Source organism: Oncorhynchus nerka, linkage group LG10, assembly GCF_034236695.1.
Source record: "Oncorhynchus nerka isolate Pitt River linkage group LG10, Oner_Uvic_2.0, whole genome shotgun sequence".
In the NCBI taxonomy this organism is placed as follows: Eukaryota; Metazoa; Chordata; class Actinopteri; order Salmoniformes; family Salmonidae; genus Oncorhynchus; species Oncorhynchus nerka.
The window spans coordinates 95,927,015-95,948,849 of NC_088405.1; the positions used below are offsets into that span (position 1 = coordinate 95,927,015).

At 41.4% G+C, this 21,835-nt stretch overlaps 3 protein-coding genes across 4 annotated transcripts in view; all 3 read right to left on the bottom strand.

The window, feature by feature from the left end:
• The window catches only part of LOC115136251 (pterin-4-alpha-carbinolamine dehydratase 2-like), an 18,563-nt gene extending 12,727 nt beyond the window's left edge, over window positions 1-5,836 (bottom strand). Inside the window, exons 1-2 of the mRNA XM_029671848.2 lie at window positions 5,644-5,836; window positions 3,161-3,292 (exon numbers count right to left, since the gene is read on the bottom strand). Coding sequence (XP_029527708.1) covers window positions 3,161-3,292; window positions 5,644-5,742 — 231 coding nt within the window. The 5' untranslated portion in view covers window positions 5,743-5,836. The remainder of the gene's footprint in view (window positions 1-3,160; window positions 3,293-5,643) is intronic.
• A 1,064-nt stretch (window positions 5,837-6,900) lies between these two features.
• Window positions 6,901-14,524, bottom strand: txndc15 (thioredoxin domain containing 15). Its single transcript, XM_029672080.2, has 5 exons — window positions 14,339-14,524; window positions 13,339-13,787; window positions 12,617-12,780; window positions 11,279-11,409; window positions 6,901-7,567 (listed from the first exon to the last, which is right to left on the bottom strand). The coding sequence occupies exons 1-5, from the start codon at window positions 14,433-14,435 to the stop codon at window positions 7,371-7,373; spliced, it is 1,038 nt and encodes a 345-aa protein (XP_029527940.1). The 5' UTR covers window positions 14,436-14,524; the 3' UTR covers window positions 6,901-7,370.
• A 1,568-nt stretch (window positions 14,525-16,092) lies between these two features.
• On the bottom strand, window positions 16,093-21,826 carry LOC115136253 (UPF0461 protein C5orf24 homolog). Of its 2 annotated transcripts, none has more exons than XM_029671852.2 (2): window positions 21,468-21,826; window positions 16,093-20,811 (listed from the first exon to the last, which is right to left on the bottom strand). In XM_029671852.2, the coding sequence occupies exon 2, from the start codon at window positions 20,803-20,805 to the stop codon at window positions 20,194-20,196; it is 612 nt and encodes a 203-aa protein (XP_029527712.1). In that variant the 5' UTR covers window positions 20,806-20,811; window positions 21,468-21,826; the 3' UTR covers window positions 16,093-20,193. The 2 variants fall into 2 exon arrangements, with proteins under 2 accessions (XP_029527712.1, XP_029527710.1); XM_029671850.2 differs by having other exon boundaries at window positions 16,093-20,808; window positions 21,468-21,815.
• Between the last annotated feature and the right edge of the window lie 9 nt (window positions 21,827-21,835).

Below are 21,835 nucleotides of genomic sequence, written 5' to 3' on the forward strand. Positions count from 1 at the left end.
AGTGCACTAAATAGGGAATAGGGTGCCATTTGGGATGTAGGCTTGGACTTTTATCAAGGCTCGGAGATAAAAGCTTAGACTTTTCTCCTTGGTGGATGAAAGAATGTTAAGAGGTTGATGGAATGTGTCATTGATTTAACTCCAGGTCACAGGTCATGGAACAAAACGATATAGCTACTGCCTATGTTGCCTCTTAAATTCAGACATTAAAATACTGTCATTTGTATCCATCTGCTTCCCACTCCTCAATGAGAAACAGATGACTGTTAAATTATTATTATTCTTTTTTAAATCAAATCAAGGAGTTTAGATTTCTAAATATTAAGGACTTCAGCTATAAAATGCACATACTGTATAAATAATTATATGAGCATCGAAATATAACGAGAGACATTTCCACATGAGACCTTTTGGATGCCAGTCAACAAGCACTGCTTCAGAAAAGGGATTCGATTTTTTTCTCCGGCTTGACAAGGAAAATAACTCACATTTACTTCTCTGACTATTACAACTAAGAATGTGCTGTACCCCACTCGCTGTAGATAAATTACTACTGGTTTTTGTTACAGCATCATTTATGACAAGACTTCCACTTGCTGCTGTAATCAAAGTTAATAAACATGTTAACTAAAACCCCACTGTCTTGTTTATTCCTGATTGGCAACTGTGAGTGGCACACAGCCTTCACTGTCCATCCTCTCCGTTTTACACATGAATTGATGGGTAAAATACTAGCTCCCCCTAGAGGACAAGTGTGGAAGGGATCCTTTTATGGAAAAGGGATGTGTGACTCATTAAAAACTCATGGGGATCTGATTTCGTCAAGCCCATCACTTGAAGATAAGTGGCAAATGGAAATCAGCCAGCAAGTCACTCTTCATCCGCCTCTGGTAAAAGGCCCTAAAGAACAGCCATGGAAAAAAAAACGAACAACACAAATTGTGAAAATATATAAGAGAAAAGAGGGAGAACAAGGGAGGGAAAAAAATGGACGAGATGTCAAATTGGAGCAACTGAAGCTCGTCCCTATTCACCATGAGGCACAAACAAGGAACAGGGAGGGAGGGAGGGAGGGAGGGAGGGAATGTTGCAAAGCGGGATTGTTTGTGGTTTCCGAAGCAGATGAAACATTTTAACCAATTTGATTGTTTGTGAAAGAAATAATTCTGATCAAAATCTCAATTGCTGCCAAATGCCCCTCTGGTCTGCCTCATGTTAATGTGTTGTGGCATGTGGAGGTAAGAGGAGAGGCTTTAGAGCCAGAGAGGGAGATGGGGGTCAGAGCCCAGCCTGTGACTTCAAAAGCAGCAAAGTGTAAAAACAGAATATGTTAGGGGCTAAAACAGCTAACCACTGGATCAACGTCCGCTAAGTGGCCTTGAGATGCTTCACTTTACATCTGGAAGAGCAAAAAGAGACAAATTTACTAAAAAACTTTAAAAAATGATAAAACATAGACCTTGTGAAAAACACAACTTCACATTTCCATTTTCTTGTCTTGGTCCTTGGTTTGAAGGGAGCAGATGGATTTTTAAGGTCACTCTGCTGATCGAGATACATGCATCTGCACTGTTCAAAATATTTTTTTTAATTCCCTCCTTTACTCATTGAGAAAATGTTGACTCACAAGCAAAGGTGTAAAAAAAAACTAAAGAACAGAGGCTACTTATCTAGTATTAAGATGAGGTCGAGGTTGGAAACAGGAGAGTGTCATTACACGGAAAGTACCTCACACACCAGTAGGCCGTCATTTGTAAATAAGAATTTGTTCTTAACCGACTTGCCTATTTAAATAAAAGGTTACATTTAAAAAATATATATATATATATATATATATATATATATATATATATATATATAAAATTCTCTAAGGGATTACACACTCCAGACAGGACTGATTGAAAAAAAAAAGGGGGGGGGGGGTCCCAAAAACCTGTCCTTCCCTCACTGCACCTGCAACCAATCAGCTACAAAATACACATGAATTTGTCTGTTTCCGATAGTAACTATTCCAGCTGTCTTTCTCCTGATCCTCCGGTAACAAGTCTGAAGTCCACCGCCCCCAAAAGAGCAGTATGACAGGACTAGGAAGTCACTACCTTTAGTGGAGGGAGACACACACACACACACACACACACCCTGTACCAAACTAAGCGGGATATCGCACTCCAACTGTCTCTACAGAGCTCCTCTACTACAAATGCCATGGAAGGTGTAACCATGACTTTTATTAAGTTCTACTGGCAGGGGGAATAGACTCATAGGTGTAGCAGCGGGTGTCACCTGCAGTAACACGTGGAGACGGTGCTATTCCATTGGCTGTAAGGGTAGCTGCCAGTGTACCCTTCCCTACGGAAACGCAGGGCCATATATATATATATATATTTAACATTGTGACAATAACAGTGGAGCATGGAAATAATAACAGAACAAAAAAAAAGGGTTTACTACCTGCTCCATGCAATGGGCCATTCACTGCAATGGGCCATTCACTGCAATGGGCCATTCACTGCAATGGGCCATTCACTGCAATGGGCCATTCACTGCAATGGGCCATTCACTGCAATGGGACATTCACTGCAATGGGACATTCACTGCAATGGGACATTCACTGCAATGGGCCATTCACTGCAATGGGCCATTCACTGCAATGGGACATTCACTGCAATGGGACATTCACTGCAATGGGACATTCACTGCAATGGGACATTCACTGCAATGGGCCATTCACTGCAATGGGACATTCACTGCAATGGGCCATTCACTGCAATGGGACATTCACTGCAATGGGACATTCACTGCAATGGGACATTCACTGCAATGGGACATTCACTGCAATGGGCCATTCACTGCAATGGGACATTCACTGCAATGGGCCATTCACTGCAATGGGACATTCACTGCAATGGGACATTCACTGCAATGGGACATTCACTGCAATGGGACATTCACTGCAATGGGACATGGGACATTCACTGCAATGGATAGGGGGGCGTAAGCTGACATAGTTGTAATAACATTGACCCTGTTCCGTACAGGGTTTCTAACGTACTGACCTAAAACTAGGCTTGGTGGGGTCAGAATTAGGTTGATGGTGTTAACTTTACTGTTAAGAGGATGAGGGTGTGGATATGTGGGGGTTAGAGGTCAGAGTTCACACCTGATTAAAGGTTTTGAAGTGGAGCTCTTTGTAGATGGCATCCCGCTCCTCCACCTCTACCCAGCCAGTAGCCTTCAGCTCCATTAGCAGCTGTTCTCTGTCAGCTGGGGGCAACCAGTTGGGGTCTCCAGACTGAAGGGACAACAGAGAGAAAACACAGTGGCTGTATATAGAATCATGTGTAAAACGACATCCCTTTAAGTGACCTCTCGGGTGCATTCAGTGAAGTTAAAAGGTTCCACAATATTGCATATAGAAATGTAACGAACAGACAGATCAGTTCAACACAATACATTCTATATGGCCAGTGGGGGTCTCCAGTAGGCTGTCAATGTAAATAAGAATTTGTTCTTAACTGACTTGCCTAGTTAAATAAAGGTACCATTTAAATTCAATTTAAAAAATTATATGAGCATTCTGTTGCGATGTTCACCTCTGAACCCTGGTCTGACTGATATCATTAGGTGAAAATCAGTGCTGTAAAGTACTTAAGTAAAAAATACTTTAAAGTACTACTTAAGTAGTTTTTTGGGGCATCTGTACTTTACTATTTCTATTTTTGACTTACTTTTACTTTACTACATTCCTGAAGAAAATATTATACTTTTTACTCCATACATTTTCCTCGACACCCAAAAGTACTCGTTACATTTTCAATGCTTTGCAAGACAGAAAAATGGTACAATTCACACACTAATCAACAGAACATCCCTGGTCATCCCCACTGCCTCTGATCTGGTGGACTCACTAAACAGAGAACATCCCTACTGCCTCTGATCTGGAGGACTCACTAAACAGAGAACATCCCTGGTCGTCCCCACTGCCTCTGATCTGGTGGACTCACTAAACAGAGAACATCCCTGGTCGTCCCTGCTGCCTCTGTTCTGGAGGACTCACTAAACAGAGAACATCCCTACTGCCTCTGATCTGGAGGACTCACTAAACAGAGAACATCCCTGGTCAGCCCTACTACCTCTGATCTGGAGGACTCACTAAACAGAGAACATCCCTGGTCGTCCCTGCTGCCTCTGTTCTGGAGGACTCACTAAACAGAGAACATCCCTACTGCCTCTGATCTGGAGGACTCACTAAACAGAGAACATCCCTGGTCAGCCCTACTACCTCTGATCTGGAGGACTCACTAAACAGAGAACATCCCTGGTCATCCCCACTGCCTCTGATCTGGAGGACTCACTAAACAGAGAACATCCCTGGTCATCCCTACTGCCTCTGATCTGGAGGACTCACTAAACAGAGAACATCCCTGGTCAGCCCTACTACCTCTGATCTGGAGGACTCACTAAACAGAGAACATCCCTGGTCAGCCCTGCTGCCTCTGATCTGGAGGACTCACTAAACAGAGAACATCCCTGGTCAGCCCTGCTGCCTCTGATCTGGAGGACTCACTAAACAGAGAACATCCCTGGTCATCCCCACTGCCTCTGATCTGGAGGACTCACTAAACAGAGAACATCCCTACTGCCTCTGATCTGGAGGACTCACTAAACAGAGAACATCCCTGGTCAGCTCTGCTGCCTCTGATCTGGAGGACTCACTAAACAGAGAACATCCCTGGTCGTCCCTACTGCCTCTGATCTGGAGGACTCACTAAACAGAGAACATCCCTGGTCATCCCTTCTAGCCTCTGATCTGGCAGACTCACTAAACACACAGGCTTTGTTTGTAAATGATGTCTGAATGTTGGAGTGTACCCATGGCTTTCTGTTAAAAAAAAAATAAACAAGAAAATTATGCCATCTGGTTTGCTTAATATAAGGAATTTGAAATGATTTATACTTTTACTTTTGATCCGGAAGTATATTTTAAACCAAATACTTTTACTCAAGCATAATTTTACTGTGTGACTTTTACTTGAGGCATTTTCTATTAAGGTATCTTTACTTTATGATAGTAAGGTACTTTTTCCACCACTGGTGAAAATGATCAGATAATGTTTGGTTTAATACGTCTGCCATCAACCACCTGAGAGGTATAAGATATGGTTATAACCGTTTTTCCCTGTACATTCCCTAATCTTTGAGTAGTTTGTACCAGCCAGTGTATATTCAATGACATTATGGGGAACATAGCTACTACTATTAGCAGTGCAACAGGTTGCACGAGAAAGACCCATAAATGTAACTCAGCAATGTCACTACACCACCTGCTGGAGAAAATAAAGTATGACGTGCCCTTTAGCCACTCCCCCTTCTTCATGACGTACAGTATTTAGCAACAAAGGTGAAAGTGTTACATTGTGGAAACATAGTGATAGTCAAGCTCTTCCACGAGAAAGATATATTGTTGTCAATTTTTTTAAACGGTTGCACAATAACACATAAAACGCTATCGCGGTTCTCATTTAAATCGTATTGGGACAGATACAGCTGTCACGTTGCAAATCTAACGATGCTATTTGCTGCAATGTACTCAACGACTACTAAATTAGTATTAATGTTATCGACCCAGCCAGCAGCACTTACCATTTTGGATATATATCTGGGCAGTAGTACGTTGCCCAGTCTCTGATATGCACACGGCCATACACTACTAGCCCTGAGAGTAAACATTAACCCATGCATAACATTTGGTCAACAGATCTATCCTCGTACCCTGTCCCCGCTCACAAGTAGTCAACCTAGCATTTAAAAAATGTTCCACTAGATAGCACAGTCACAAAGTCAAAATGGGCTATATCGTCAATAATTATACAATTAAAACGTAGCTTTTTGTTCTTAATTTAAGGTTGTGGTAAGGCATACGGTTAGCAGTGTGGTTGAGATTAGGGTAAGGTTTAAAATCACATCAAGAAGATGTTTTTTTAGAATTAGGCGGGGTTTATGACTTTGTGGCTATGGTAACTAGTAGCAACCATTTAAAACGGTGGCTGCCTGTGAAGTTGCCTGATTTAAATAAAAAATTAAAACTCTATTGTCCAAGTGCTCTTCAAATTGCAGGTTATTTCAAGTCATAATGTAGGCAGGATTCCTCTGCACATCTTGAATAGTATTGTAAGGGGTCGCTTACACTGTGCCCCTACCTTCACATATATAACCAGCCTACCGTTACTCCTTAACGTCCAAGGACCTTATATGTTATTTTCAGAGGTAGACTGGTTTTTGCAGCCAAAACAGCAAAATACTCAGAATCGATTCTCAATTGCGATACGGTTCTAGAAACATCAATATCATTTCATAAATGCTAAATATACAGCTACTGTGTACAGTTTTAACAGGCTTTATCATAGTTGCAGACAACATTTTTCAGTGACAACACGTTTCTGGCGGCCTTCCGTTACACACAGGTGTTAGCAGCATGCTAGACAGCTAATTAGCACAGGTGTCTTCCGTACACGCGCTGTATTATGGAGATATGGGAACACTAATCCTATAAAAAAAGTTTGCATCAATTTAACCTTTAGGTTTTTTTTTTTTTGCCTCTGACCTAAAAGATATGGTCCTTATGCTTTCAAAACCTTAACGCAAGCGCTGCGTGTTCAGACCGAGCATCTGGGCCTTATTTAATTTGACCCTGATTTTACCAGGTAAATTGACGTAGAACACATTCTCATTTACAGAAACGACCTGTGTAATAGTTACAAGGGAGGAGAGTGATGAATGAGCCAATTGTAAACTGGGGATGATTAGGTGACTGATGGTATGAATTGGGGCTCTTAACATAACACACCTAAGTCCAATGACTCTTATGTGTAATGTAAATGAAGAGTCATGATCAAGGGCTAGGTTAAAACATGTTTAATTTGACACTTTTAATCACAACACCATCAAAACAGTTGCAAATAAACAGCATGTCACGCTGACTCGTTGAACATGCGTGTACAAACATCCAAGGGGTAATTCACTCAGCAAACAATTATGTATATCTATATCACAGTAGCTATGTTACAGCGAAGCCAGCAGTTAACGCCGACAACCATCAGGACTGAGCTGGCACTGTGTCTTGGGCCGTCTCCAAAATCTGGGTCCGTATTCGTAAAGGGTCTCAAGTGTATGAGTGCTGATCGAGGATCATGTCGTTCCAATCTTATTCATTATGTGCTGAAGGCAAAAACCTGATTCTAGATCAGCGCTCCTTTATCTGAGACACTTTCTGAATACAATGTCCAGGTTTACCACACTTTATGCCCAACAACTCTCACGTTGAGAGGAACTTTTATTCACAGGGCTTTACAGTCTCTGGGTTGTAAATATTAGTCCTGGTGCTCATGCTCTTGGCCTGGGATGAGCCAGCGGATGCTGTCAGTCCGTAGGATAGCATAGGTGGTAAAGCAGGAGATGAACAAGATGGAGAACACCAGCAGCCAATCAATACTCTTCACTGGGACATTGGGAAGAGGTCCAGATAAATCCTCCTCTGTTACATTCTGATCTGGGCTCACTTCGAAACCTTTAAGAGACAGATTTAAAAACACTTTTAATGAATACCAATGACCTGTCTTTCAAATATTGGAAGTACATTTATGAGAACAAGCAAATGAGTCCCCAAGTTAACATTCTGTCAGGCAGGGGGAAATGCATCAGATGGGCAGTGCAGTTAAACTAGATTTTCCAGTTTTTTTTAATGATATTTCCACACTGATTTGATTTATGAGGTCGAAAGAACACTCAAAAATTATGATAATTTCCTTTTTGTGTAAGAGCTGTTTGAAAATGCCTGGCATTTCAGACTGTTTTTTTTATTTGACCTTTTATTTAACTAGGCAAGTCAGTTAAGAACAAATTCTTATTTTCAATGACAGCCTAGGAACAGTGGGTTAACTGCCTGTTCAGGGGCAGAACGACAGATTTGTACCTTGTCAGCTCGGGGATTTGAACTTGCAACCTTACGGTTACTAGTCCAATGCTCTAACCACTAGGCTACCCTGTTCGGGTGGGATGGAACTTATGGCTCACATCATGATGTCACAATGTGGTTGATTATAATAGACCAATGACTGTTCATCTGGGTAAGGGGTGGGCTCTAGACCATCCTATCAGCCGATCAGGGCTGTAAATATCTTAAAATGTGTTTCCTAACGCCCACACAATCAGACTGAGCATTTCAAGGGCCAAAGTTGGCTGATTAAAATAAAATGATCAAATTTATTTTGGAGTTATTTTCATTAAATAAAACAATGATTCATAAGCAATGTTTTTTTTTTTTAAATAAAATGATAAAGACCGCATGGGGGCTTTAAGGCTTACAACACCAAATCAAATTGTATTTGTCACATCCGCCGAATACAACCTTACCGTGAAATGCTAACTTACAAGCCATTAACCAACAATGTAGTTCAAGAAATACTGAGTTAAGAAAATATTTGCTAAATAAACTAAAGTAAAAAATAAAATAAAAAAAACATTAAGATTACAAAACAACAACGAGGCCATATACAGGGTATTACGGTACAGAGTCAATGTGGAGACTATATACAGGTCAATGTGGATTATACAGGTACAGAGTCAATGTGGAGGCTATATACAGGGTCAATTGGACGGTACAGAGTCAATGTGGAGGCTATTTACAGGGTATTACAGGTACAGAGTCAATGTGGAGGCTATATACAGGGTATTCAATGTGGAGGCTATATACAGGTACAGAGTCAATGTGGAGGCTATATATTACAGGTCAATGTATTACGGTACAGAGTCAATGTGGAGGCTATATACAGGGTATTACGGTGCAGAGTCAATGTGGAGGCTATATACAGGGTATTACGGTACAGAGTCAATGTGGAGGCTATATACAGGGTATTACGGTACAGAGTCAATGTGGAGGTTATATACAGGGGTACCGGTACAGAGTCAATGTGGAGGTTATATACAGGGGGTACCGGTACAGAGTCAATGTGGAGGCCATATACAGGGTATTACGGTACAGAGTCAATGTGGAGGCCATATACAGGGTATTACGGTACAGAGTCAATGTGGAGGCTATATACAGGGGGTACCGGTTCCGAGTCAATGTGGAGGCTATATACAGCGGGTACCGGTACCGAGTCAATGTGGAGGCTATATACAGCGGGTATCGGTACCGAGTCAATGTGGAGGCTATATACAGCGGGTACCGGTACCGAGTCAATGTTCGTGGGTACAGGTTAGTTAAGGTCATTTGTACATGTAGGGGTAAAGTGACTAAGCATAGATAATAAACAGTGAGTAGCAGCAGTGTAAAAGCAAAGGGGGGGGGGTAAATATAAATAGTCCCGGTGGCCATTTGATTAATTGTTTCAATCTTATGGCTTGGGGGTAAAAGCTGTTAATGGGACTTTTGGACCTAGACTTGGCGCTCCGGTACTGCTTGCCGTGCGGTAGCAGAGAGAACAGTCTATGACTTGGGTGACTGGAGTCTTTGACAATATTTTGGGCCTTCCCTCTGACACCACCTACTACAGTGCCTTGCAAAAGTATTCGGCCCCCTTGAACTTTGCGACCTTTTGCCACATTTCAGGCTTCAAACAAAGATATAAAACTGTATTTTTTTGTGAAGAATCAACAACAAGTGGGACACAATCATGAAGTGGAACGACATTTATTGGATATTTCAAACTTTTTTAACAAATCAAAAACTGAAAAATTGGGCGTGCAAAATTATTCAGCCCCTTTACTTTCAGTGCAGCAAACTATCTCCAGAAGTTCAGTGAGGATCTCTGAATGATCCAATGTTGACCTAAATGACTAATGATGATAAATACAATCCACCTGTGTGTAATCAAGTCTCCGTATAAATACACCTGCACTGTGATAGTCTCAGAGGTCCGTTAAAAGTTCAGAGAGCATCATGAAGAACAAGGAACACACCAGGCAGGTCCAAGATACTGTTGTGAAGAAGTTTAAAGCCGGATTTGGATACAAAAAGATTTCCCAAGCCTTAAACATCTCAAGGAGCACTGTGCAAGCGATAATATTGAAATGGAAGGAGTATCAGACCACTGCAAATCTACCAAGACCTGGCCGTCCCTCTAAACTTTCAGCTCATACAAGGAGAAGACTGATCAGAAATGCAGCCAAGAGGCCCATGATCACTCTGGATGAACTGCAGAGATCTACAGCTGAGGTGGGAGACTCTGTCCATAGGACAACAATCAGTCGTATATTGCACAAATCTGGCCTTTATGGAAGAGTAGCAAGAAGAATTCATTTCTTAAAGATATCCATAAAAAGTGTTGTTTAAAGTTTGCCACAAGCCACCTGGGAGACACACCAAACATGTGGAAGAAGGTGCTCTGGTCAGATGAAACCAAAATTGAACTTTTTGGCAACAATGCAAAACGTTATGTTTGGCGTAAAAGCAACACAGCTCATCACCCTGAACACACCATCCCCACTGTCAAACATGGTGGTGGCAGCATCATGGTTTGGGCCTGCTTTTCTTCAGCAGGGACATGGAAGATGGTTAAAATTGATGGGAAGATGGATGGAGCCAAATACAGGACCATTCTGGAAGAAAACCTGATGGAGTCTGCAAAATACCTGAGACTGGGACGGAGATTTGTCTTCCAACAAGACAATGATCCAAAACATAAACAAAATCTACAATGGAATGGTTCAAAAATAAACATATCCAGGTGTTAGAATGGCCAAGTCAAAGTCCAGACCTGAATCCAATCGAGAATCTGTGGAAAGAACTGAAAACTGCTGTTCACAAATGCTCTCCATCCAACCTCACTGAGCTCGAGCTGTTTTGCAAGGAGGAATGGGAAAAAATGTCAGTCTCTCGATGTGCAAAACTGATAGAGACATACCCCAAGCGACTTACAGCTGTAATCGCAGCAAAAGGTGGCGCTACAAAGTATTAACTAAAGGGGGCTGAATAATTTTGCACACGCAATTTTTCAGTTTTTGATTTGTTAAAAAAGTTTGAAATATCCAATAAATGTTGTTCCACTTCATGATTGTGTCCCACTTGTTGTTGATTCTTCACAAAAAATACAGTTTTATATCTTTATGTTTGAAGCCTGAAATGTGGCAAAAGGTCGCAAAGTTCAAGGGGGCCGAATACTTTCGCAAGGCACTGTATATAGGTCTTATCTATCCTACACCGTCTTTCATTTTGAAATACTATACATCCAATACTAAATGATAGGGGACTGATGCCTCGTTGAGTTTGTTTACACACCTGTCTGATTAGCTATGAAAGACACCAGAGTCTCCAGGGTTCTGTCAGTCTGGTTGAATCTGGCCATTGGTTTCACACCTTGAAACAGGAGGATGTTGGGAACTGCTACAGTTCCAAACCTTGTGGAGAGACTGGAGAGAAACACGTTACAAAAAGAAAACATGATAATTGTTACAACACTCAAAAAACTAAAAGTGACCTTTCTCATTGTGTTGGATACAAATGAGGACATATTGATACACTGGTGCAGAGCTGCCCTCCTGTAGGTTTTTGCTCCAACCCTGTTCCTGGAGAGCTACCCTCCTGTAGGTTTTAACTCCAACCCTGTTCCTGGAGAGCTGCCCTCCTGTAGGTTTTAACTCCAACCCTGTTCCTGGAGAGCTACCCTCCTGTAGGTTTTCACGCCAACCCTGTTCCTGGAGAGCTACCCTCCTGTATGTTTTCACTCCAACCCTGTTCCTGGAGAGCTACCCTCCTGTAGGTTTTCACTCCAACCCTGTTCCTGGAGAGCTACCCTCCTGTAGGTTTTCACACCAACCCTGTTCCTGGAGAGCTACCCTCCTGTAGGTTCACTAACCCTGTTCCTGTAGGTTTTCACTCCAACCCTGTTCCTGGAGAGCTACCCTCCTGTAGGTTTTCACGCCAACCCTGTTCCTGGAGAGCTACCCTCCTGTAGGTTCACTCCAACCCTGTTCCTGGAGAGCTACCCTCCTGTAGGTTCACTCCAACCCTGTTCCTGGAGAGCTACCCTCCTGTAGGTTTTCACTCCAACCCTGTTCCTGGAGAGCTACCCTCCTGTAGGTTCACTCCAACCCTGTTCCTGGAGAGCTACCCTCCTGTAGGTTCACTCCAACCCTGTTCCTGGAGAGCTACCCTCCTGTAGGTTTTCACTCCAACCCTGTTCCTGGAGAGCTACCCTCCTGTAGGTTCCAACCCTGTTCCTGGAGAGCTACCCTCCTGTAGGTTCACTCCAACCCTGTTCCTGGAGAGCTACCCTCCTGTAGGTTTTCACTCCAACCCTGTTCCTGGAGAGCTACCCTCCTGTAGGTTTTCACTCCAACCCTGTTCCTGGAGAGCTACCCTCCTGTAGGTTTTTACTCCAACCACGGCTGTAACTAACCTGGTTCAGTTTATCAGCCAACTGAATTGTTAGAATCAGGTGGGCTAGTTTAAGGTTGGAGTGAAAACCTACAGGACTAGTTCTCCAGGAACAGGGTTGGAGTGAAAACCTACAGGACTAGTTATCCAGGAACAGGGTTGGAGTGAAAACCTACAGGACTAGTTCTCCAGGAACAGGGTTGGAGCCCTGCACCGGTGTAAAGTATTTTGGCAGTTTACCTGCTATGCTGGGAGGCGTCCAGTGCCAAGAAGTGCATGCCGGGAAAGACACGGGGCAGTGCGTTGAAATGAGGTGCCAGATTGGCAGAGAACTGGCACCAGGTAGTGAAGAACAATACCAGAGAGCATTCTGTGCCGTTTACATTCAGGAACTCCATCAAGTCCTGTAGGGGGGGATCCCATTGGACATAGATAACAGGTTATCTTTGAGGTCTATGGCAGGGGTGTCTCTATCAGATCCTGAATGGCTGCAGTGTGTGCCAGGCCTTTGTTCCAGTCTCGACCACACCATGATTAGTTAAATCAAGCTAGGCTAGAACAAAAACCTACACAAACTGTTGCACCCCGGGACTGTGTTCTAGACACCCGGGGACCGAGAGTCTGTTCTAGACACCCGGGGCCCGAGAGTCTGTTCTAGACACCCGGGGCCCGAGAGTCTGTTCTAGACACCCGGGGCACCGGGAGTCTGTTCTAGACACCCGGGGACCGGAGTCTGTTCTAGACACCCGGGGCCCGGGAGTCTGTTCTAGACACCCGGGGACCGGGAGTCTGTTCTAGACACCCGGGGACCGGGAGTCTGTTCCAGACACCCGGGGACCGGGTTTCAACCCGTTTCAGGCACCCCGGTCTAGGGAGTATTTAAGGCAGTGGGACCTACTATTTCAGGCACACTAGTTCATGTCATGATGCATGTAGTTAAACAAACCCAGACATCTGATTACCTGTGAGGCATTTAAGACCTGCACTGTGAAGTTGTTCACCCCTGTTATGTTCCTTTTATCACAGTTGACTTTGTAAGTCTTTGTAGTTTCTGTGGAGTTCTGTTCTTCATTTGTCATGGCGTCTACGTGGACCATCCCCAATATGACTGGTTCCATGGGTTCTGAATTCTTGGACTCCTCTTGGGTCAAAGGTGAGGGACATTTTGCCTCATCGTCGCAGAGTGGCGAGAACCCTGTCTGAAAGTCTTTCACATTCTTGGGGATCAGTGACTCGATTCCTGCTGGGTTGACAGGTAGTTCGGTTCCCATTACCGCGTCTGCGATCTCTGCAGTCTTGTACTGCCTCTTTGGCTGAGACTCAAGGTCCTCCATTCCCACAAATTTGGGAATATTTTCCATATCAGAGCCCACGTCCTCAGAGAACTTGAATTCTGGTATTTCATCATTCTCTGTAAATACAACAGGTACATATTATTATATAATTTCAGAAGTTAACTGTAGAAACAACATTATGAAATCAACCTACTAGATGTGTTCCTGTTGGTTCTAATTATTAGACTATTAATCAAATGAATACACCATCACTGTAGACGAGGTAGAACGAATAAGAGCCATCATACACATGTATACCACTGATCCAGCTTGCATGTGCTTGCTTGTCAAATACGACCAGAGATTTTGGAATATGTTTCGCCTCTTCCTCTCTGACAACCAACTAACGTTACTAGCGCTAAATGGTAACGTTAGAACATTTTGACCTGCACAATATACTGGGGGTAAACATGTACCGAACGATGTAACAACAACAAAAATAGCTAGAGTTATGTGACCAGGTACCATTTTGGACTCCTTTACACAAGAGCATGTAGTAAGATAGTTAGCCTGTCAACTTTGCTGGCTTTATAGTTGAAACTAAACAGTTAACGTTTTAGCTCGCTCGCTAACTAGCTACATTAAAAACAGCTAACACTACCTAACTGCTGGCGTCCCCTTCTCTTACCTTGAGCTGTTACTGACGATGCTTTCTTTATTTCAGAAACATAAATCGTAAAACATACAATACATGTCAACATGAGTCTACTTGATATTCTGGACATAATTACTATTAGCTACAACAATATATATAAGTTACGGGCATTTATGATAAGTGGAACCAATGTTGTGAGTCGCTGTCGGGAATATCAAGCGATGCACTACAGTAAAAAAACTTCCGGGTCAATAGATAGAGACTGCGCATGTTTGATATTGCAGCCGATTTGAAAGGAGAGTCGAGACTGATTGATCTGCAAATCACCTTGCACCATAAATAATTACTCAATATGATTTGTAGATCAGTCAGTCAAACTTTTCCCATGTTACATCACGGGTTTGATGATCTCGAACATTGCCAATGACAGAGGCAAAGACAAGTTCTGAGAATATTGTTTATTTCACTTTTGTATATTATCTACCTCACTTGCTTTGGCAATGTTAGCACACCTTTCTCATGCCAATAATGCCCATTGAATTGAACGATAAAGGCCTCTAGTGGCCAAAATACCGTATTGGCTGTGGTATTAGCAAATACTTTTTAAAACTAACCCTCATTGTTCTATCAGTGGTATTAAAACGGGCAGCGCTATTGAGGGCTTCCACCATGAAATGTAGTCAACTGGGTAGGACTCCCAACTTCATTTGCTGATCCAACCTGATGGAGTCATGTCCAACTGGGTCATCCGGGGGGGGATCAGCTAATCGTGAAGAAAATGGACTACTTCAAATGGAGATTGCATCAGTGGCGCTAGACACCATAACGGGAAGTATATAGGGATGCATTCTTTATCATACCATCTTCGGACCATAGAAATAGAACGAATAGAATGGCCTTGGAACCTCTAACCCTAGCAATTTGACTGTTAAAATCATGGGTCTATTCACAATGTCTGCCTGGTATTGTAATGCAATAATTTCCATGGTAATGTAGAATGTTCATTTAAATGATGCTAACTGATGTGGCTTATGCAACGGAATGCATTCTTTGCAATGTCAGTTGAGTTGTTTCAAAAAAATCACAGCACAGATTGATGGGTATACTTCTTGCTTTTACATTGTGCTTTGCTCGTATGGGCAGCGACAGAACAGGAAGCGACACACCACTCGCTGTTTTTTTCTGATTCAATGAAAGTCAATGAACTAAGTAGACCAGACCCAGCTGCTATTGCATTGGTGTCTATGGGAGACCCATCCCGTTAAGTAGACCGAAACGGACCATTTTTAATGGCAAACGGCATGAGTGAACTATCTGCATTTATCCACCAGCTTTGCTATAGGTACTCTCACAATGGCCGCCCGTCCACCCATTCGGAGAATAAACGTAGCAGGTTAGGATAATTAAGTGAAGGTTATGGAAAATGCTCTCCTAACCTGCTACGAAAAGCCACTTCCGGTTGTAGCTTCATCAAAGTGCCGTGTTTTTAGGGAGTCACTTGTGCCGTCATTGACTTGAAAGGGGATGTCTGTTCTAAGTATTCTATTTCTATGCTTTGGAATTGGTCAATACCACAGAGGAAGAAGACATTTTGTCAATACTAGGCTGTGTTTGAAATCTTTGTTTGTTTGAATATTTTTGAAATGTTTATATTGTAATGACCTGACTAGATCATAAAGGATATCATATCCTTTATGATATTATCATATTGTAAAGCATAATCTATTACATACACCCAATGTAGGCTGTATTGCAATGCATCTAATGACAGCCTATCATTCAAGAAATATATTTATAATTAGTTTATTACACAACTTTCAACACTCAACAATCATGCAGGGATAGTAAAACAATTAATACAAATTCCTATCATAGTGATTACAACGTGTTCGTAGCATGGGCCTTACAATTCCATTGAAATAAATACTTGAATGTTCTGAGAAGGAAATAAAACGTTCTGAGAAGGAAATAAAATGTTCTGAGAAGGAAATAACATGTTCTGAGAAGGAAATAAAACGTTCTGAGAAGGAAATAAAACGTTCTGAGAAGGAAATAAAATGTTCTGGAGAAGGAAATAAAACGTTCTGAGAAGGAAATAAAATGTTCTGAGAAGGAAATAAAACGTTCTGAGAAGGAAATAAAACGTTCTGAGAAGGAAATAAAACGTTCTGAGAAGGAAGTTTGTCGTCGCAATAAGTTGCTAGAAGATATTGCAACAGAGCCACGGGTATCTAGCAGAAACTGTGGCGGGGGGGGGACAGTAAAAGATAACCCCATGTAAACAGTTTGACATAGAAATGATTAATAATGATCATCAATTTCCAAAATGGGTTAAACAAATCTTCCCAGCCATTCATGTTTTTTTTTCAGTTTCATATTTTTGACTGATTGGATGCAGTGATAGGCCTAAGTAATTACAAGTAAATGATTGCCTCTAATGATACAAGATAAAGGTTCAGATAAATATACAAGATTAATGGTTGACAGGATAAATGTTCAAAATGTCCTCTAACTGAAGTGCAACTAACTCAATGTTATAAATGCATTATTACATTTGATGCAGACAGAATGCAATAAAATGAATACCCACGTGGATAAAATGCTTTGTGTTTCACAAACATATTTCAAGCAGAGTGATGAAGCAAGTATCTCAAATAGAGGACTCTGGTATAGAAATCAAGTATACTCTTATGTAACCAGCACTTATGTAGACATGGGTGTAACCTATGTATGAATAACAAGAATATTCACAAAACACCAAAGCAGAATGTACAATCCCCCCCCCCCCCCCCCCCCGTTATACCATAAAATAACATGTTAAACTTGAACTAATATATTTATATTTCTTTCCAAACATTAGTTTTTATAATGTCAATACCTAACCCATCGCAGTAAAGAGAATGGCATGTTACAATACATGTAATGACACAGTAGAACATTATAATATTGTGAATACTGTATGGCAATAAACAGTGGATGTAATATGTCATATAAAACATTGCTACATAAGCACTACGTAAAAGGCTTTTGAATGTATTGCAATGCAAAATGAAAAGCTCTTCGCTTTTTGACAAGATACGCAACTATTGTTTCTGTGTTCAAAAACTATAATGCATATAACTTTGATGCGCAAGGGTACATACTGTATACAACTTCAAACCGAAATTGAGTAGCAATTGTATTGATTATACCTGTAGTAGATATAGCAGATTTAAATACATGTTTTTTTTTTCTTTCTCTCCCAAATACAAGTTACAGAATGTTATATGTTAAGATGATTCATTTTTATATTTGTTCAAAATATCTGATTAGTTGTTATGGGCTACTCTAGCATGTATTTACTTAAACATCTCAAACTGGAAGAGAGAAAACATCTGATTCTTTGGTTAAGATGATACAACACTGTAGATTGATTTGAACCCTATGTCATCATTATTCAATAAAAAATGAATAATTTATTTTACATCCAAATGCAACTAATCTCTCCAATGGACAAAGCATAAATTATTGTGTGGGTCTTCAATGAGAAGGCCTCGAGTTCTCTACACAATTCAATAATAAACATGATCGTATTTGAATCGAAAGAATAGTATTATTTTATAATGTGAAGCAATGTGTTTCTTGTATTGAAAAGCACTATACACGTTATTATTCTTCTTCTTCAAGATGGTGATAGAGAATAAATCATAACACAAAACATTGCACTGACAATTGACCACACAGGACAGCTGACACCATCCTTTACTCTGAGGTAAAACAGGGGAAAAAGACCAAGTTAGAGGAAATGTTGCAGGTATTTACCAAACACAATAACCCAGCCATTCCCATAAGAAGTCCCCCCCCCTCCCAAAAATATCCCCTACTCAAAAATACCTTGATTCTCCAAAACATCCCATGGGTTCCCCTCAGAAATCACAGCACAAAAAAAACAACTTACGAAGCAAGTATGCCTCTATTATTTTAAATGCATGGTAATGTAAATATGTAATTGGGATTACAGTGACATGTACTATATTGATGTGTATTCATCATAGCTATCAAAAACGATCAATAATTCCAATTTAACAGGTAAACAACACTCCGCACCCACCTATGGAGACACTAGTTGCTGATTGTCTGATATTCAAATTATAAGGAAAATAATAATTAAAATGGTGTAAAATGTTGTGTTTCAGTACGAAGGGAACCCAATGAAACGGACTGGAGGATCTCTTCCTGTGAGGAATTGTGCTGGTATATTTGGTGTAGTACTGGACCAACACATACAGACACCACTGTGACACCAGCAACAGGTCACATTCAGTAGTCAAAACGTTCTGGAACCTAGCAGATAGAAATAAAACGTTCTGGGACCTAGCAGATAGAAATAAAACGTTCTGGAACCTAGCAGATCGAAATAAAATGTTCTGGAACCTAGCAGATCGAAATAAAACGTTCTGGAACCTAGCAGATAGAAATAAAACGTTCTGGAACCTAGCAGATAGAAACAAGAGCTGACACAATGCCTTATTCTACGTGTCAGAGAGGCGTGTTTGTTCTACATGCTGTTTTTCTATCTGAACGTTGCACAACGTCCTGCTGAACACACCCCCAGGCCATGTTAGTCACGTGTAAGACCTATTAATAGAGTGGTTCATATGAAACAATAGTTTGCTCTGCAGCCGTAATAGAAACCATGTCAATACATTCTGAGATACATAGCACCTTCAGGATCTGTTGATTTAAAAACAATAGCCATTTCACAGTATAAAACTATCTACAGAGATTTCATAGTAGGACAGCCTCAATACGTAGCCATTCTGACAGTAACAACAAAGACTGACCATCTGCTGTGATTTGTATCAACAATGTTCAAATTCCCCATGTTCAAATTCAAATTAATTTGTGTAGACTCGTAACATCCCAATTAAGGGATAGTTCTGTTTTTTATTTTTTTTTACTGTTAACATCAGCATAAAATTCATACTGTATTAGTTAATTGAGAAAAGACACTGCAAACCATAGAGATTGGATTAACAGGAATCCTTTTAGGTGAATTACAGTTCTGTGGAGGAAGTTCAGTGGAAAAGAATGTGTTTACTTTCTCATGTCAAACAATAACTACTCTAGTGTATTGTACACCCACATTTCTTCATCACATAATGTATATGCTATACCTATATCACATACACTGAGAATAAAAAAATTAAAAGACATTAAGAACACTTGCTCTTTCCATTACCTAGACTGACCAGGTGAAAGCTATGATCCCTTATTGGTGTCACTTGTTAAATCCACTTGAAATCAGTGTAGATGAATGGGAGGAGACAGTTGAAAGAAGGATTTTAAAGTCCTTTAAAGACTTTTAAAGACAATTGAGACATGGATTGTGTATGTGTGCGTGCCATTCAGAGGGTGAAAGGCCAAGACAAAGTGCCTTTGAACGGGGTATGGTAGTAGGTGCCAGGCACACCGGTTTGTAATCAAGAACTGCAAAGCTGCTATGTTTTTCCACATTCAACAGTTTCCTGTGTGTATCAAGAATGGTCCACCACCCAAAGGACATCCAGCCAACTTGACACAACTGTGGGAAGCATTGGAGTCAACATGGGCCACGCTTTCGACACCTTGTAGAGTCCATGCACTGATGAATTGAGGGCAAAGGGGGGGGGACTCAATATTAGGAAGGTGTTCCTTATGTTTTGTCCACTCAGTGTAGTGTATAAGCTATACTCTATATTACAAAGAAATCCGGTTTGGATAGAAGCATGCACACTGAAGAGGCACATGCCAGTAATAGTACATCTGTACACTCAACCAGGGAAACGGTACAAACAACCCCTCTATTTGACAGCACTTAGGACATGCAGCCTTTTATTTCTCCAACAAGCCATGAGAAAAGTAGGACTTTACTCGTTGGTCTCCTTTTCCTTGCACGAGGGTTCGCAGAGGCTGCCTTTGTTCATCATAGTGTAGGGGAATGCTGCGGCGCTACATGTACCATAGCCTAGTTTGTTGAGGCGAGACAGGGTCTTGATACTGCCAGGGGGCCTACCAGGGCTGACCTTATATCCCGCTGCCTTGGTCGTTCCCAGGGGCCTCCCTGGGCTGGTCTTGAACCCGGCAGCCTTGGTGGTTCCTAGAGGCCTCCCTGTGCTGGTCCTGTAACCTGCCGATTTAGTGGTCCCCGAAGGTCTTCCTCTCCTTCCAGACCTCCCCGGGTTTTTCTTTTTCTTGGAGTCCTCTGGCTTTTCATTGTTCGTAATTCCAACAGCCTGGGGGTGAGGTTCACTGAGGCCATTCTGCCTCTGACAAGGCATGGGTTTCAGGTTGTTCTGGGGTGGCAGGGGCAGAGGGGGCAAGGTCATTTGCAAGGGAGGGGGCGGGGGAGCTTGGTAGAACTTGTTGGACTGGGCAGTGCATAGGTCAAAGTGACTGGTGGGGTGTCGGCCATCCTCTGCCAGGCATGACGGCCTGCCACTCATGCAATAGTCATTGTTGTTGGTCACCTGACGTATCATCTTCTGCTAGAGAAAACAATGGGATTACAAGAGATGCATTGTTGAGAAAATGCTAAACTACTTCAAATGTAATGAATAACCTTTTTTTTTTTTTTACAGGTTTAATGCTAGTAGTGCAAGTTAAGAGTAGACACAGGAATCCTATTCCAGTCTCATCCACAAACTAGTTGACTAGTCAGTAGTGGCATATTGTGTTTCGGCTGTTCTGTTACAAATCAATGCTGGTGTAGTATACTTCAAATGAGAGACAACTTCTGTACTGCACCCATAATAAATTATTAAACTATGAAAGTATAGAATATCTTGACTCTTGTAATGGTCTATTGTCAACATCCAATGCTAGCTTCGTTGAACGTGCAGGGATGGTGCAGCTCGTTATGATAAAGACTCAATGTTACAATGAGAGTTAAAATGACTAGCATTCCCACATCACAGTTGCCTAGTAATGCCTACCCTCTTTTTCAGCGAAATATATGAATCAGTTAGTTGTTCGTTGTATTTTGCAGACAATCCTGGACACAAAAGCTTTCGTTTTCTCAACACATTTAGGAAATCACTTACCACGCGCTCATTTACAAGTAATATGTTCAGAAATGGATGTTTCGATAACATTAAAAACATGGCAAATTAAAGTAATTCATAAAACCAAGCAATTACTGTACCTCGATTGTTTGTGGATCATGGAATGCAAAGGGTTAAAAATGACAGATCTTCTATCTTCAAATTCTACAGCCGATCCATTTTTCGTAGATCACAATCGATCGATTACTATTACTAAATCGATAACGCCTTTTGTCAGAGGTGCAAAGAAATGTCGTATTTATAGGTTTGTTGTTTCGCATGAGATGTTTAGATGAGAAACGCAGCCATTGCCATTAAAAATTTATAAGGTACAGGGGACCACTGCGCATGCGCGGTACTCCAAAAGGGAATTGCAGCAACTCCAAGCAAATTATGATTTACATTTTCATCGTGTTTACGCCAGTTCTTGAATACTTTTTGCAATTGTAATAGCAACTAATTTCCTCAC